We start from the raw sequence: 15454 nt of genomic DNA on the forward strand, positions 1-15454 counted from the left end.
TATGCACGTTTCATTTGGCGCCGTGGCTGGCATACTCACAAGCATCGAGAAAATTTTCAATATGTTTATTCGAGCCGAGACATCCTGCGAATGCACGCCCCCAGTCCCAAAGCATCTCTGACATGAACACCTGAATCACCCTTGACCGCCATATCTCCGACGTGGTTGATGGTGCTATGAGGGAAGCGCGCTGATTGACCGGATAATTCCTTGGTAAAGACGTTGCTAACTCCGAACTTCTCAGACTCGAATGCCTTGACGTGGGTTGCATCATTCTGGACTTCGACTGCCGTGAGCCTTGTTTCGCCAAGTCATTCAAAACAGGATCAGGTCTGTCGACAGCATGTTGGATCAAGTGCAAGCTCTCCGGGTTGTCCAATTCCCCGATTTCCGCCCTCGCCATCTACATAGACGCTTGGGTGGCAGAGCTGAAAACTAGTTCTAGCTCATCTATGGATGAGACGATATTGTCGATTAGATTCCCTAGTCGCTCTTTATCGTGGCCCATCGAGTCTTCTTGATCAAGCTTGTACGGTCCTGTCGTATCTTTGTAATAGCTTGGAGCTGATTTCGCAGTTGTTCCGAAGTTGGATCCAAATCCGCATGTGTTAAGGCCAGCCGGCCCTGCTCTGGCGTTGTTCGTTCGTAGGGGCGCGAGACCTTGTAAGTCCTTTCGATGCTGCCCACTATCTCTCGCAAGATATCTTGAGCATGTACCACCGACTCACTCATCTGCCGGTGCACCAGACCTGAGCTTTCGGGTTGTTATTGATATCAATAGGGGCTCCCCATCGACCCGAACGCCACTTGGCCGCATCGAGCCTCAGTTGACATCTCCCGTAGTCTTGACCAAAGTGCCTGGCAGGTTGGATGTACCGTATCGACTCGACAAATTAACAAAACCTGGTGGGTCCTGGCACCCCTGCTTCATGCAAGTTCTATTCCTCATATAGTTAGTATGAGAATTAGAACATAATGTCAGCTTATCTCCCCCTCTTCCTTGATTTTGGCAAATTCCTCGCGTCACGGCCGCCGGCATGCCCTAATTAAGGCTATCGCCGGTGTGTGGCTTTATTGATATCGTTTATATATGCAGAAGTAAGGGCATTCCTAATGGAAGCTAACTAGGGCTAAATATATATTACCTATGACTTTGAATACGTTAAACCCTTTGCGATTAGATAGACCTGCCGCCTCGAGTATAGGTAGCCCTCCTCGCCCGGTTAAAATATAGGGATTTCCTTAGTAAAAGAAGGCTATTACTACGGTTAGGTTAGGATGCAAAGTAATTAGGCTACTAATAATATCTTGAGCTAGGGAAAGGTATATTTTTGTAAGGTTAATAGAGATAACGAAGGATAAGTTAATAGCTAAGGTATAACTATAATATATAATTTAGGCTCTTCCTCTATTATAATTAGGGCCTCGGTAGTAGTCCTATTAGTATATTTTCTTATTAGCTATCTCATAATATTATCCTTATTCTTACCTACTAAAAGTCTAAGCCCCTTAGCTATTATCTTTAGCTATTCTTTCTTTAGTTATATAAGACTAATATAAAGGTCCTCTAGGGTATTATCTTTATCTCTAGCTAATATAAGCTCCTTAAAGTCTATAAGGGTATTTATAATTTCTTTCTCCTTAATAATAACCTCCTTAGTAGTCTCTTAACCTATAAAATTAATCTTATTAATATCTTTAATATATATAAGGTAGTCCTGGCTCCCATCGGGTCTTATATTAATACCATAGGTTATAAATAACTTAGTAATTATCTTAAGGCGTTAGGTAAGTTATTAGATAGCCTATAAGATAACCTATATTATTATTATTCTCTTATCTTTAATAGACTACTCTATTTGCCTTTGGGCCTCCTTATTTATTATATAAATAAGGGTTTCTTCTTATAGTAAGTCCTTTAATAGTCTATTAATAGATATATTAAGCGGTTAAAGCTAACCTATATAGCCCGGCGGGATAAGCGCCCTTATTACTTTTTATTGCTATAGCTAGTCTATGACTTTATTAGTCTTATAAAATATAGCGATATTTATTATAAGAAGGAAGTCTTATGTTTTTGCCTATATATCTATTAATTTATCCTTAATCTAGTTATAAAATAAGTCCTTATTATTATATGCTATCTTATTATATATAATAGTTATATCTAGTGCGTAAAGATAGCCCTTATCTGCGAAAATCCTGCCTTTTAGACTAGCGGTGCCGTAGAAGATAATCTTAGGCTTTAGTTAGAAAGACCTATCGGCGAAGATATATATAATTAGGGTAGCTTATCTCTTACTTTACCTATTACGGTTAGTCTTACCGGCCATGGTTTTTGCCCTATGTAATTCCTATGTATTTCTATTAAGATATTTAAATAGAATTAGGGTCTTATTAATATTTAAAGTCTATTTCTTTTTAAAGCGATAAATAGGTAAGTTAAGGATAAAATTTATAGTTATTTTAGGTAATTAGTTATAGCATAATTATAGTATATTAGTATTATTAGATATTTAGTAGATAAAGTAGAGGAAGTTATTTATAATAGCCTTATATTCCTCGGGGCAATAATTTAACTCCTTAGTAATCTAATGCTTAATAATGCCTCGCCGCCGCTTAAAGCCTAGCTATTAATTATTTAAGAATGTAAATACCTTTATTAACTGAGGGTATTTATTTTCTTAGATAATCTAGGCCTATCTCCTAAACTATCTAGTCGTAACTGTCACGACCTGACAAAACACTCGTCACGTGACCGAGGGAGGACCCGCTATTACCCACTAATCAAGGCGTGATCACCCCTGGGAGCCAAGTGATCACCTATGATTACTTATACGATTACTCTAATCAACCTCTTAGGATAAGTGATCAGAGGAAAAACCCCTAAGTATATAGAATATATTTATTGCACTCTCTTATATAATAGCTACCTTAGCTATTAATATAACTTAGTTATACTTAATACCTTTAAGTATATTATTAGATATAACTTATACTTACTATTACTTAGATTATACCTAATACTCTTTATTAATATAAACCTAATATAATTAGTTTATCCCTTAGGAATATATAATTATCACATATTAATAGCTCTTATTTAGTAGTATATTATATACTCTAAGTAATATTATTACTATAGCACCTAATACTAGATCTTTTTCTACCTCTTATAGTAAGCTACCTATTACCCCCTAGTAGGGATAACCCGCGACTAAGCCAAAAGAACCTAATATCCCAATAGATATAAATAATAATGATAGGGAATATATTATCTTAGCCTTATATAAGGATAAAGTCTATAAGCTTAGAAATAAGTATAACTACCTAAGTACCTAATATAATAACCTACTAAATAGCGCATAAAATAATACTAAGATTACCTAGGAATAGCTTAAGAGTATAAATATATCTATAAATAATATATAAAAGTATTTCTACTAAGCTATAAAATAATAATAATAATAATACTAGTAAATAATTAATAAGTAATAAAACTAAATTAATTAACTTATTATGCTCTAAGCCTAGTAAAATAACCTAGCATAGTAATAGGTTTATAATCTTAGTAACCTAATATTTAAATATAATGCTATTAATATAACCTATAAAGATATTAGCGAGATTATTAAGCCTAAGGACCTAGAGCTATTTAATAGATAAGCTATTTATATTAGGATATTCCTTATATCCCTTAGGGTATATTAATAATATTTCTTTACTTAGATAGCTAATACTAAAAGTAAGGTCTTATATATTAATAGATATCTTATAGGTAATATATTTACTTAGTTTAAGCCTAAGCTATGCGATTTTCTTAGAAATAAGCCTACTAAGGAAACCTAATTCCTTTTTACTAAATATAAAAACTTTAAGAAGGTAATTAAGTAGAACTTTAGAACTATTAATAAAGAATAATAAGCTATATAGAAGCTTAAAAACCTATAATAAATAAAGGCTATTTTAACCTATATAGCTAAATTCATATAGATTATTTTATTCCTTAACTAGGGAATAAATGCCTTTTAGATTATATTCTATAAAGGACTTAAAGATAAGGTTAAGGATAAACTCTATAAAATAGAAAAACCTAATAACCTCTAAGATTATATTAATATAGCTATTAAAATTAATAACTAATAGTTTAAATAATATATAGAGAAATCTAATAAAAGATAAATCTAAAGTAATAAGAATAATACTAATTAGTCTTAGAAAAGGGAATAAACTAAGGGTAATATATCTTATAAAACTTATATAAGACCTATAGAACTTAAAGTAGCCTAGAAAGATAATAAGGATATTAAGTATTATTATTACTATAAGAAAGGCTATAAGGCTAATAAATATTAAAAAAAGTAATAAGATATTAAGAAAGGATATTATTAACTAAAGTTATAATAAAACCTCCTAGAAAATAAAAAGTACTTAAATATAACTAACTAAGATAGTAACCCTTAGATAGCTATTTATACTACTAAGATACTCGGAATAGCATAAATAGGATATAATAATATTAGCGCATAGTAAAGAGAAATTACTATGCCCTATTAGGCTATCTACCTAATAGAGGAGGAAGCTACTAGTAATTATATAATTAGTAATATTATAAAGGAATAACTCTATAAACTAATTAAACCCCTAAAGGTCTATTAGTCGTACCTTATTAACCTAAATATATAGAACCCCCTACTAGAGCTAGATAGTAAAAAGGAAAACCCCCCTAATAGATAGTAAATTATTACTATTACTCGGCCAAATAGATATTATAAACCTATTAACTGTAGTTAATATCCCGCGGGAGTATAAATATAGCGGGAATAAGACGCTGCATAAATCTATAGATAACGATATAATTAATATATAATACTCTAAGAAGATAACTATAAGATATTAGTCTGCGAAGGAACTAGTAAATACTATTAGCTTAGTATAGCTACTTAATATATCTAACTAGCTAGAGAATGGCAGAATATAGATAATATAGAGGATATCTATATATAAGTATACTACGAGGAAATAGCTATAAACCTAAGATAGCCTAAACCCTATTATGACCTATAGGATAACCTATATATAATATCTATATACCTATAATATAAAGAAATCTCTTAGGTATTATATAAGGACTATTACTATAATATATATATTATAGATAAATAATAAAATAATTATTTTCTAGTCTAATTACCTTAACCTAATATTAAACTTTACTTAGCCTATAAAACCTTTTAATATAAAGTAAAGGAATAATATAAAAGACTTAGTATTACTATGCTATGATTTTATTTTATTAAGGAGGGAGCTATTAGCTTAGAATAATAGATTACTATCGCGATATAGTAAGCTATAATAAAATAAGAGGAAGTACCTAATAAAAGCTACCTTAATATAGAAGCTATATTATACTATAAAGAAATATACCTATAATATAGATAATAGGTCTTAGCTACCTATAAATAGATAGAATATATAGCTAAGGAAGGATTTAACTTCTTAACTTACTAAGGAAATACTATTAATAAAGAATAATATAAAGACATTTAATTATACCTTAGAAAAGACTATAAACCTATAGATAAGGTCTTATAAGAATATGCTAATTATATTTAATATAGAGACCTTAATAAGGTCTACCTAGAAACCTAATAGCTAGAATATACCTATAATAGTAATAAGGCCGTAAAATAAAGCTATTAGGAATAGATTAAAAGCTAGGTAGATAACTATAACTATAAAGCCTATACTAATAGTAAATATAAGTTTAATTATTTTAATTATATAATATTAAAAAACTAAATAGCCTATCTAATATAGGGTAGTAAATAGATAAATATAGGAGAATATTACTATAGAAGGCCCTATACTCTATAAATAGAGTATATAAGTAATATTACTTAGAATTAAAAGTATAAGTTAAGGGAGAATAATTAAATATTTTAATAAATAGTAGAGCTAAGTAGAATTACTTTAATTTAATAATAGTAAATAGGCTTAAGCTATTGTAGAGATATAAATAAATACCTTACTTAGTTATTAACCTAGAAAGAACCCCTTTTAATTATAATAATAATATTATTAATAATAAGATTAATTACTTTAAAGTTTTTATTAAAAGAAAAAACTAAGGGATATTATTTAATATTATACTAAATAAGTAATATAATCTTATACTTAAGTACCTATAGTTATGCTAATTTAACCTATATTTAAATTAGAGAATTAGCTAGGTATTTTTTTTTAATAATAAGATACCCTCTATAATAAATAATAACTTAGGATATAATATAAGATCTTAAATTTCTATTAAAGGCATTAAAGAAGTTAAGTAAAGGCAAATATAAGATACCTCTCTACCTAAAGGGATATAATATAAATACTATAATAAATAGAAATAATAAAACTAATAAATAATTATATATATTATATAATAATTCTATAAATTAGAAAAAAACCTTAAGATAATCTAAAAGATACTAAAAGATAAATAACTTAAGAATATTTTATTATAATATTATATTTATAAGAAACTCTTTATAAAAAAACTTAAAATAAGTTTACTTAAATATATATATTATAACCTAGAGATTAAGTTTATTAATAAGAAATAACCTAGCTTTAATAAACTTTACTTACTTAATAAAGTATAATTACTAGTATTAAAAGAATATATTAAAGATATATTATAGAAAGGATATATTACGGAAAGTAAGTTATCTATTAAATACCTTATTATATTTATTCCTAAGAAAAATAAAAAGCTTAGATTATATTAACTTTAGAATACTTAATATTATTATAATTAAAGATTATATATTATTACCCTTTATTAGTAAGTTAAAGGATTAACTTTTTAAAATAAAGTATTTTATAATATTTAACCTTAAAGGAGCCTATAATCTTATCTAGATTAAAGAAAGATATAAATAAAAAACTACTTTTTATATTAAATATAGATTATTTAAGTACCTTATTATGCCTTTTAGACTTATAAATATACCTATTATATTCTAATAAATAATTAATAATATATTATAAGAATATCTAGATATATTTATTATATATTACTTAGATAATATCTTTATTTTCTCTAAAATAAAAGAAGAATATATAGAATATATCTATAAGGTATTATAGATACTATAAGATACTAAGTTATTAATAAAACCTAAGAAAAATAAGTTCTATGCCTTAGAAGTAAAATTTCTTAGATATATTATCTCTTATAATAAGATATATATAGACCTTAAAAAGGTCTTAGTAATTAAGGATTAAAAGGAACCTGCTAATATTAAGGAAGTATAAGCCTTTCTTAGTTTTACTAATTACTACTATAAATTCCTTAAATAATTTAAGAAAATTATAATATTATTAATTAATCTTATAAAGAAAGATAAGATATTTATATTTAGAAATAAAGTATAAAAAGCCTTTTATATAATTAAGGAACTTATCCTAAGTAAACTAATACTTAAGATATTTAATTTATTTTAATTAATAAAACTTAAAATAAATACCTTAGACTTTATACTAAGAGCTTAGATTAAATAATAAGATAATAAAGGATTTTTATACCTAATTATATTTTATTCTTATAAGTTATATAAAATAAAACTTAATTACTTTATTTATAATAAAAAATTCCTTATAATTATTAATGCCTTTAAGGAATTCTAATATTACCTCCTTAGAAGTAAATATTAGATTAAGGTATATATATATTATAAAAATATTACTTACTTTATAAAAATATAAGAACTTAGTAAATAATAACTATAATATATTAAATACCTTTTAGAATTTAATTATATTATTATCTATATTAAAGAAATAAAAAATAGCTAAGCTAATATTATTAGCTAATAACCTAACCTAGAAACTAGAAAGATTAAAGCTAAAGAATAACTCTTATAATTTATATAAGAGGGATACCTTAAATAGAGAATAATTATATAAACCTAGCGATTAGTACCCCTACCGGAGTATCTCGCACTTATTAGGAAGCATAGGCAATAAATAATAAACTTTATTAATTATGCATAAGGGTATTAATAAAAAAAAAATAGACTCTAGACCTATAAAGGGAAACTCTTTATCCCCGATGAAGTATTTTAGACTATCTTTAACTATTACTATTACTAAGTTACCTATTATAAGAATATAAATAAGATAACCTAAGCTATATAATAGTATTATAATAATTATAAACTCTTATATAGGGTATAAAGATATATATTCCGTTGCGAAAAATGCTATAAAGTAGCTAAATAAGTAGCTAAGAAATAAAACTACCTTTTAAAAGAAGAATATAAGGAATAAATTATTAGCTAATTTTATAATAAAAACTATAAAAACCTAGAAAAATTAATAGTATATATTAATAAGTTTTTTAAAAATAATTTCTTAAAAAAATACTATAAGTAAGCAAAAGACTATACTATCTATTAATATATTTAGAAATAATAAAAAAACCTTAAAATAACCTATATAGTAGAATAAGGTAATCTACTCTTAAAATAAATCTTAGAATATAATAAATAATTCTTAGATAAAAGAAAAATAAATAAATAATAAGTATTAGATAAATTATATTATAAACTTATATGCGAGATATATAGCTATTAGCTATATAGATACTAAGGAATTAATAAAACCCTAGAATAAGTTAAGATAATATTTACTTTTCTTAATATAAAGAAAATTATTTTAATAATTATTAAATAATATAACTTTTATATAAAAACTAAGGCATAATACTATAAACCTTATAAAAAACTATAATTACTTTTAGTTATAAAATAACTATAGGACTTAATTACTATAGACTTTATTACTAAATTACCCCTATTAAAAGAACTAGCTATTAGAAACTTCTATAATAGTATTTTTATTATTATAGATAGACTTATAAAATTTTCTTATTTTATACCCTATAGAGAATTAATAATAGCTAAAGAATTTATTTATCTTTTCTATTTTTATATTATTAAAATATATAATATATTACTTAAAATTATTATAAATTAAGGACTATTATTTACCTTAAAATTCTAATAGAGCCTTATAGGATACTTAGGAATTAATTATAAACTCTTTATTATATACTATAAGGAGATAAATAAATAAATAAAATATATAAATTAAATACTAAAATAATACCTTTATTATTATATTAATTATAAGTAAACTAATTAAGTTAAAAAGCTATTAGCCGCCTAGTTAGCCTATAATATAGCTATAAATAAAAGCATAAAGATTATATTAATTTATATTAACTTTAGATTTATACTAAAAGTATATTAATAAATATAAAATACTATTATTAATCTTAAAGTAATCTTTATTAGTAACTAGCTAAAGAACCTATATAAGGAAATATAAATAAAACTTAAATTTATTAAAAATAAAATAATAAACTATGCTAATAAGAAAAGGATTAAGGGATTAATCTTCTTAGAGGGAGATATAATCTACCTTATAATAAAAAATATTAAAATAAAATAATAAAATAAAAAACTTAACTATAAATATATTAAACCTTATAAAATTAAATAAAAAATCTTAGAATATAACTATAAATTAAATTTATTACCTAAAGTTAAGCTTTATTTAATCTTTTATATTTTATTATTTAAATTAATAGAAAATATTATTTAAGTTAAAACTAGTAATAAATTAAAAATAGAAGGTAATAAATTAGAGAAATATATTATAAAAGCTATCCTTAATATAAATAAAATTAATAATAAGATAATATATTTTATTAAATAAAAAAACTATCTAGACTTAGAAAATATATAAAAACTATTAAAATACCTTATTAATATATAATACCTTTTAAAGGACTTCTATTAATAATATTAAAAGAAGGAATAAAAATAATATTCTAGTTAATAATATCTATAGCACTAATAAGCTATATAGCTATTATAGCCTCTAATTCTACCCTCTCGGCCTTATCTAACTTATCTAATAAGTTTAGACCCTAATATATTATTACTATGCCTTACTTATAAATTTACTTCTTTTAGCGACATAAATACATTAGGCAAGAGAGCTACTTATTTACCTACTACTATAAGGTAATTAACTCTTTCTTGGCCTTTTCCTCCTTAAGCTTAAGATAGTACTTCTTAGCTATAAGGCAGGATACTATTAGATAGGTTAGTAGGGGAAGGAAAATACTAAGCTAAATTATACTTACTAATAGAAACTAATACTTCTAAGCTATTATAAGCATAACCTTAATAGATATACTCTAAATAATAAGATATACCCTTAAGTATCTTATATTATAGATATTTTTAGGTATAATTTAAATAAGGCATAACTTTAAAGCCTATTTCTTTAATTAGTTTAAATAAATAATAACGACGCATAGTAGATTAAGATTTTATTTTTAATATACTATTAGTATCGCTAGAGTATTTAAGGAAGAAGGTTTTAATAAACTAGGAAAAGTTAGGCGATTAACTTTATAGGCCTTAAGGATAAGACCTAATAGAGAGGAGATATTATATTATAACCTAATAAAATACTTATTATATAACTAAGGGAAGACTTATTATTACTTACTAATCAAGGCATAATTACCCCTAGGAGCTAAGTAATTATGGTAATTACTTTATAATTACTTATAATTACTTATATAATTACTCTAATTAACCTCTTGGGATAAGTAATCAGAGGAAAAACCCCTAAGTATATAGAATATATTTATTATACTCTCTTATATAGTAATTACCTTAGCTATTAATATAACTTAGTTATACTTAATACCTTTAAGTATATTACTAGACGTGACTTATACCTACTATTGCTTAGACTATGCCTAGCACTCTCTGCTAATATAAACCTAGCACGACTGGTTTATCCCTTGGGAATACACGATCGTTATAGTAACAATAAGTTTTTTATCCCGGGCCTCTAGAAACCGCCGGAAAAGCTCGTCCTTGAGGTCTAGCTAGTGGGGGGAATATCTTTGTTTCTTGATGTTAAGGATAGCCTCTTTATCTCGCTTCTAATGGTATATTATAAACTTAGGAATTAGGAACTAAATTATGGCTTCTCTAGCTAGTAGATGATGATAACTATTGATAGAAAAGTAGTGATTTAGATCGTATATCCTATGATGCTCTAGGAACATAAGGACCTCGACTTTCTTGCGTGGTGAGTATGTATTCTTATGGCGTTATAGTGGCTTTAGAGGAGTATATTTCTAATGGGATAGTGGCTTCTTCTTTGGTCTTAATTTCCGGGGCATAATATTAATTAACCGCTCTATAAGTGTTATTTTTACTAAAAAACGGGGTTATAATAGCTTTATATCGGATAAAAAAATAAGTGATTTATATTAGAAGGGGGAAAATCCCTCAATATTGCAAAACCCTTATCTGATATTGCGGGGAAGAGCCTCGAGAGTTCGTTATTATATACTAACTATATGAGGAATAGAACCTGCATGAAGTAGGGGTGCTAGGACCCACCAGGTTTTGTTAATTTGTCGAGTCGATACGGTATGCCTGGCAAGAGCCTGCTTTGGACGTGCATTGGTGGATGTGACGCCCTGCATACTGCACTTTCGCCCTGCTTATTACGAACAGTGCTGTTATTTTCAACCCCCTTGTCATTTCCCCCCCTCCCACCTCACAAATTTTCTCAGTCTTTCCCCTCACTGTTGTTCTGAACCGTTCGTGGCCTTTTCGCAATATATTCAACTACAACTGGGCGAGGTTGTACACTGTCGGTTGTGTGCCTCGCCATTATTGCCACTCTTCGCTATTCATCATGGAACACAGCAACTCCAACCATGTGGGATCCATGGCCGCAGCAGGCTCCGCGCGGATTCAAATCGGCAATAACTCCACAATCAACAACACGACAAACAACTACTCCCAAGATGATGACGAGAAATACCTGGCGGCATTGTCCTTAACTGATCCTCGCCAGGACAAGAGTCGTATCGAACAGACTAATGGCGACCTGTTGAAGGAAGCATACCTATGGGTCCTGCAAAATCCTGAGTTTCAGCGTTGGCGGGAGACAAGCGAGGGTCAGCCGCTCCTTTGGATCAGGGGCGACCCTGGCAAGGGAAAGACAATGCTGCTCTCAGGCATCATTAATGAACTGAAACCTTCTACAAGATTGAAAGATCCGACACGCAGAACAGATCCGACGAGTCAAACGTCACTGTCCTACTTCTTCTGTCAGGCAACCAACCCAGGCCTCAACAATGCCACAGCAGTTCTGCGAGGCCTGGTATACCTCCTGGTGGACCAACATCCCAATCTTCTCTCTCATGTACGCGGCAAATTACCCCTAGATCCTGGACACTGGAACTCGGGTGTCGCCATCAGAGCTATCTTTCTTGAGATACTGCAGGATCAATCTCTCCAGAACGTTATTCTTATCGTCGACGCCCTGGATGAGTGCGAGACAGATATGAGGTTTCTTCTCGAGGTCATCACTGCAACCATGTCGCATCAAGTCAGATGGCTTGTGAGCAGTCGCAACATCCGTATGATAGAGACGATCCTAACACAAGCTCAGACAAAAGTTGTCCTGTCTCTGGAGCTCAACGCACAATCGGTTGGTCAAGCTATCAGCGAGTACATCCAGCACCGGATGGGCCGACTGGGTTCTAGGATCAACCTCAACGACGACGAATTGAGGTCTACGTCAAGCTATCTGTATGAGAATGCACATGGCACATTTCTGTGGGTGGCATTGGTCTGTCGACAACTTGAAACCTGCAACGATTGGGAAGTGAAGGACCTCCTTGAGCGACCCCCCCAGGGCCTGAACGAGCTGTACGAGAGAATGATGCAGAGAACCAAGCACTCAATCAGTGCAAATCTCTACGTTGGGATTCTTTCCTTCGTCTTCACTGCTTATCGTCCAATTACCTTTTCGGAGCTGGCGATCATTAAGGACCTACCCAGAAGCGAAGCAATGGTTCCAAATATAATCATGGAATGCGGCGGCTTTCTGACTTCCAGGGGCGGTGTCATTTACCTTGTCCATCAGTCGGCAAAAGATTTCTTGGCCAAGCAACAGGACATACTTTTCCCCTCTGGTCTCACCCAACACCATCTCGGACTTTTTGACACCTGTCTCAACAGCCTTGACGTCCTTAGAATGGATATGTATGACCAAGTTTATCCTGGAGTTTCGGTCCACGAAGCCCGCCGCTGCCGCCCTGAACCCGACCCTTTGCCTGGCCTCTCCTACTCTTCCGAGTTCTGGGCTCATCATCTACGTGATGCTCGGCCCATCCGCGCCCAAGAAATATCGAACTACAACAAAGCCCATCAATTCATTGCCCACAAGTTCCTGTTCTGGGTGGAGGCACTCAGCCTGCTCAACAGCTCACCGGCAGCGATGGAAACTCTGCAAATTCTCAAGGACCTACCACTCGTACGTTTACGTCCGCTCATGTACTTGCCCGGTTTTGTGTAATTCTAATGTGTGAAAAGGGTGACGAGGCATTAGCACTTGTTGAAGACGCTCGGAGATTTTTCCTCTACTTCAGGCCCATTATCGAACGGTATCCCCTCCAGATATACGCGTCTGGCCTAATATTCAGTCCGGAAGAGAGCTTAATACGTCACCACTTTGAACACTGCAGCCCCAAGTTTGTGGCCAAGAAGCCTCGAGTCGACGCACAATGGCACCCATACTTTAGCACCTCTGGATGGGATTGCGACCTGATATTTTCGCCAGACAACAAGTCAGTGGTGACGACGAGTATCAGTCGAGTGACTAAATGGAATGTCAGCGACGGCATGGAGATCATGAGCGCTCGCTGTGATTGGTTGAAGTTCATAACACCGTCGCCAGACCTGAATTTGTTTGCTGGTGTGACCACCCGTCAACAATCTTCCCGTGTTCAAGTCCATATTGGTCTCCAGGTTCGCAGCTTGGAGTCAAACAATATCAAATGGAGCAGAAAGCTTGACAATCGCCAAGTCAGGGGGATGAAGTTTTCGCCCGACAGCCAGTGGTTGGCAGTGTGCTTCGACAAAGAGTTAGTGCTTTGGGGGGTTGAAAAGAATACCTGTAAAAGGTGGCGCTTCGAGATTTCCCATCAACCCGACCGATGTGGTATCGAATTCTCTTCAGACGGTGCCCTGGTTGCAATCTTTGAGGACAAGTACGGTCTTCTGACCCAGTTATCTCATCCAGGGCCGGGCTCCAACTATAACAAAGAACGCACTGAGGACAAGTTCAAAACCTCGGCGAGTAACGTGATCCTGGATGTCCGAACGGGCGAGCAGCGCAGGAACCCTCCCAATGAAGATATTGGGTTCATCAGGTCTATGATATTTACCCCCAACACTTACGAGATCATGATGTGCTGCGAGAACGGCGTATGGTCTTGGGATATCGTCGGGGGGGAATGCCAAGAATGGCTCGGATTCGGTGACCTGATCTGGGACATCGCCTCTTCACATGATGCCTCCTGGATCGCCGCGGTGTCAGGTTCAAAAGTTTTCGTATACGGAAGGCAGAACCAGGAATTGCTACAACATTTTCAAATACCATCGGGGTTTGGCATTTCTTCAATCGCTGTGTCTTTTGACGATCAGCAGCTTGCGGTGTACGCCGGCGAAACAGTCTGGGTCTATGATACTCCATCCCCATTGTCTAAGCAAACTTGCTTTGACCGTGTTGCCGTTTTGAAAGTGTTTATTTCTAACAACAGACGTTTGATGGCTTTGGCCCTTGAAAGGAAGATCCAGGTACTGGATGCAACCACAGGTACCCAGCTATGCGAGTTCGACATGCCTTGGTTCTGGGACGCCCAGTCCTTGGAACGTTGGTCCGGCGGCAATCTGGCGGCATTTTCATCTAACGGTCATATGCTTGCCGCGAGTTCTTCGTCGCCTAGTTTTTCGTCACTACTCTCTGCTTGGGACTTGACTGGCCAAAGGCTACTCCATGAAATCAAGGTGCCCGATTTAATCCGTCGACTGGCAGTTTCTCATAACGAGAAAAATCATGGACGATGGGTGGCAGCTATCACAGCACAAAACATTTGCGTCTGGAACGCCACGACAATGAGACTGCGATGGTCTTTGGAACACACCTTCGAACGCGCCGATTACAAAGGCCCCATTGCGCTGCAATTTTCTGACGATAAACTGGCAGTGTTATGGTCTCTAGGAGATGACTATAGTTTGATCTACTACAACGTCACAGACGGGACACGGCTTACCCATGTTAAACTCCCAAGTCCCTCATGGGCCCGTTTAGCCGAAGGGGGATTCTCAATATCGCCTAGCGGGCAAAGGGCGACATTGGGGTCAAGAGGCGGCAAACTGCGGATAATATCCATCTCGCAAGACGATGGGGTCATACGAAGGGCGTTGCTATCCATGAGCGGATCGCATATGCTTCATGTCTCATTCCTCAATGATTCAACAGTCTTGACTGACCAAGGTATACTTGA

General features: G+C 32.2%; 1 protein-coding gene across 1 annotated transcript; it reads left to right on the forward strand.

Moving 5' to 3' along the window:
- Nucleotides 1-11790: 11790 nt before the first annotated feature.
- On the forward strand, nt 11791-14685 carry NCS54_00635500 (NACHT domain-containing protein; the record flags this gene model as incomplete). The annotated part of the gene is made up of 5 exons (XM_053151818.1): nt 11791-12812; nt 13002-13419; nt 13479-13732; nt 13781-14602; nt 14655-14685. 5 exons carry the CDS (start codon nt 11791-11793, stop codon nt 14683-14685), a joined length of 2547 nt encoding a protein of 848 aa, XP_053007793.1.
- Between the last annotated feature and the right edge of the window lie 769 nt (nt 14686-15454).

This window comes from Fusarium falciforme, chromosome 5 (genome assembly GCF_026873545.1).
Source record: "Fusarium falciforme chromosome 5, complete sequence".
NCBI classification, from domain to species: domain Eukaryota; kingdom Fungi; phylum Ascomycota; class Sordariomycetes; order Hypocreales; family Nectriaceae; genus Fusarium; species Fusarium falciforme.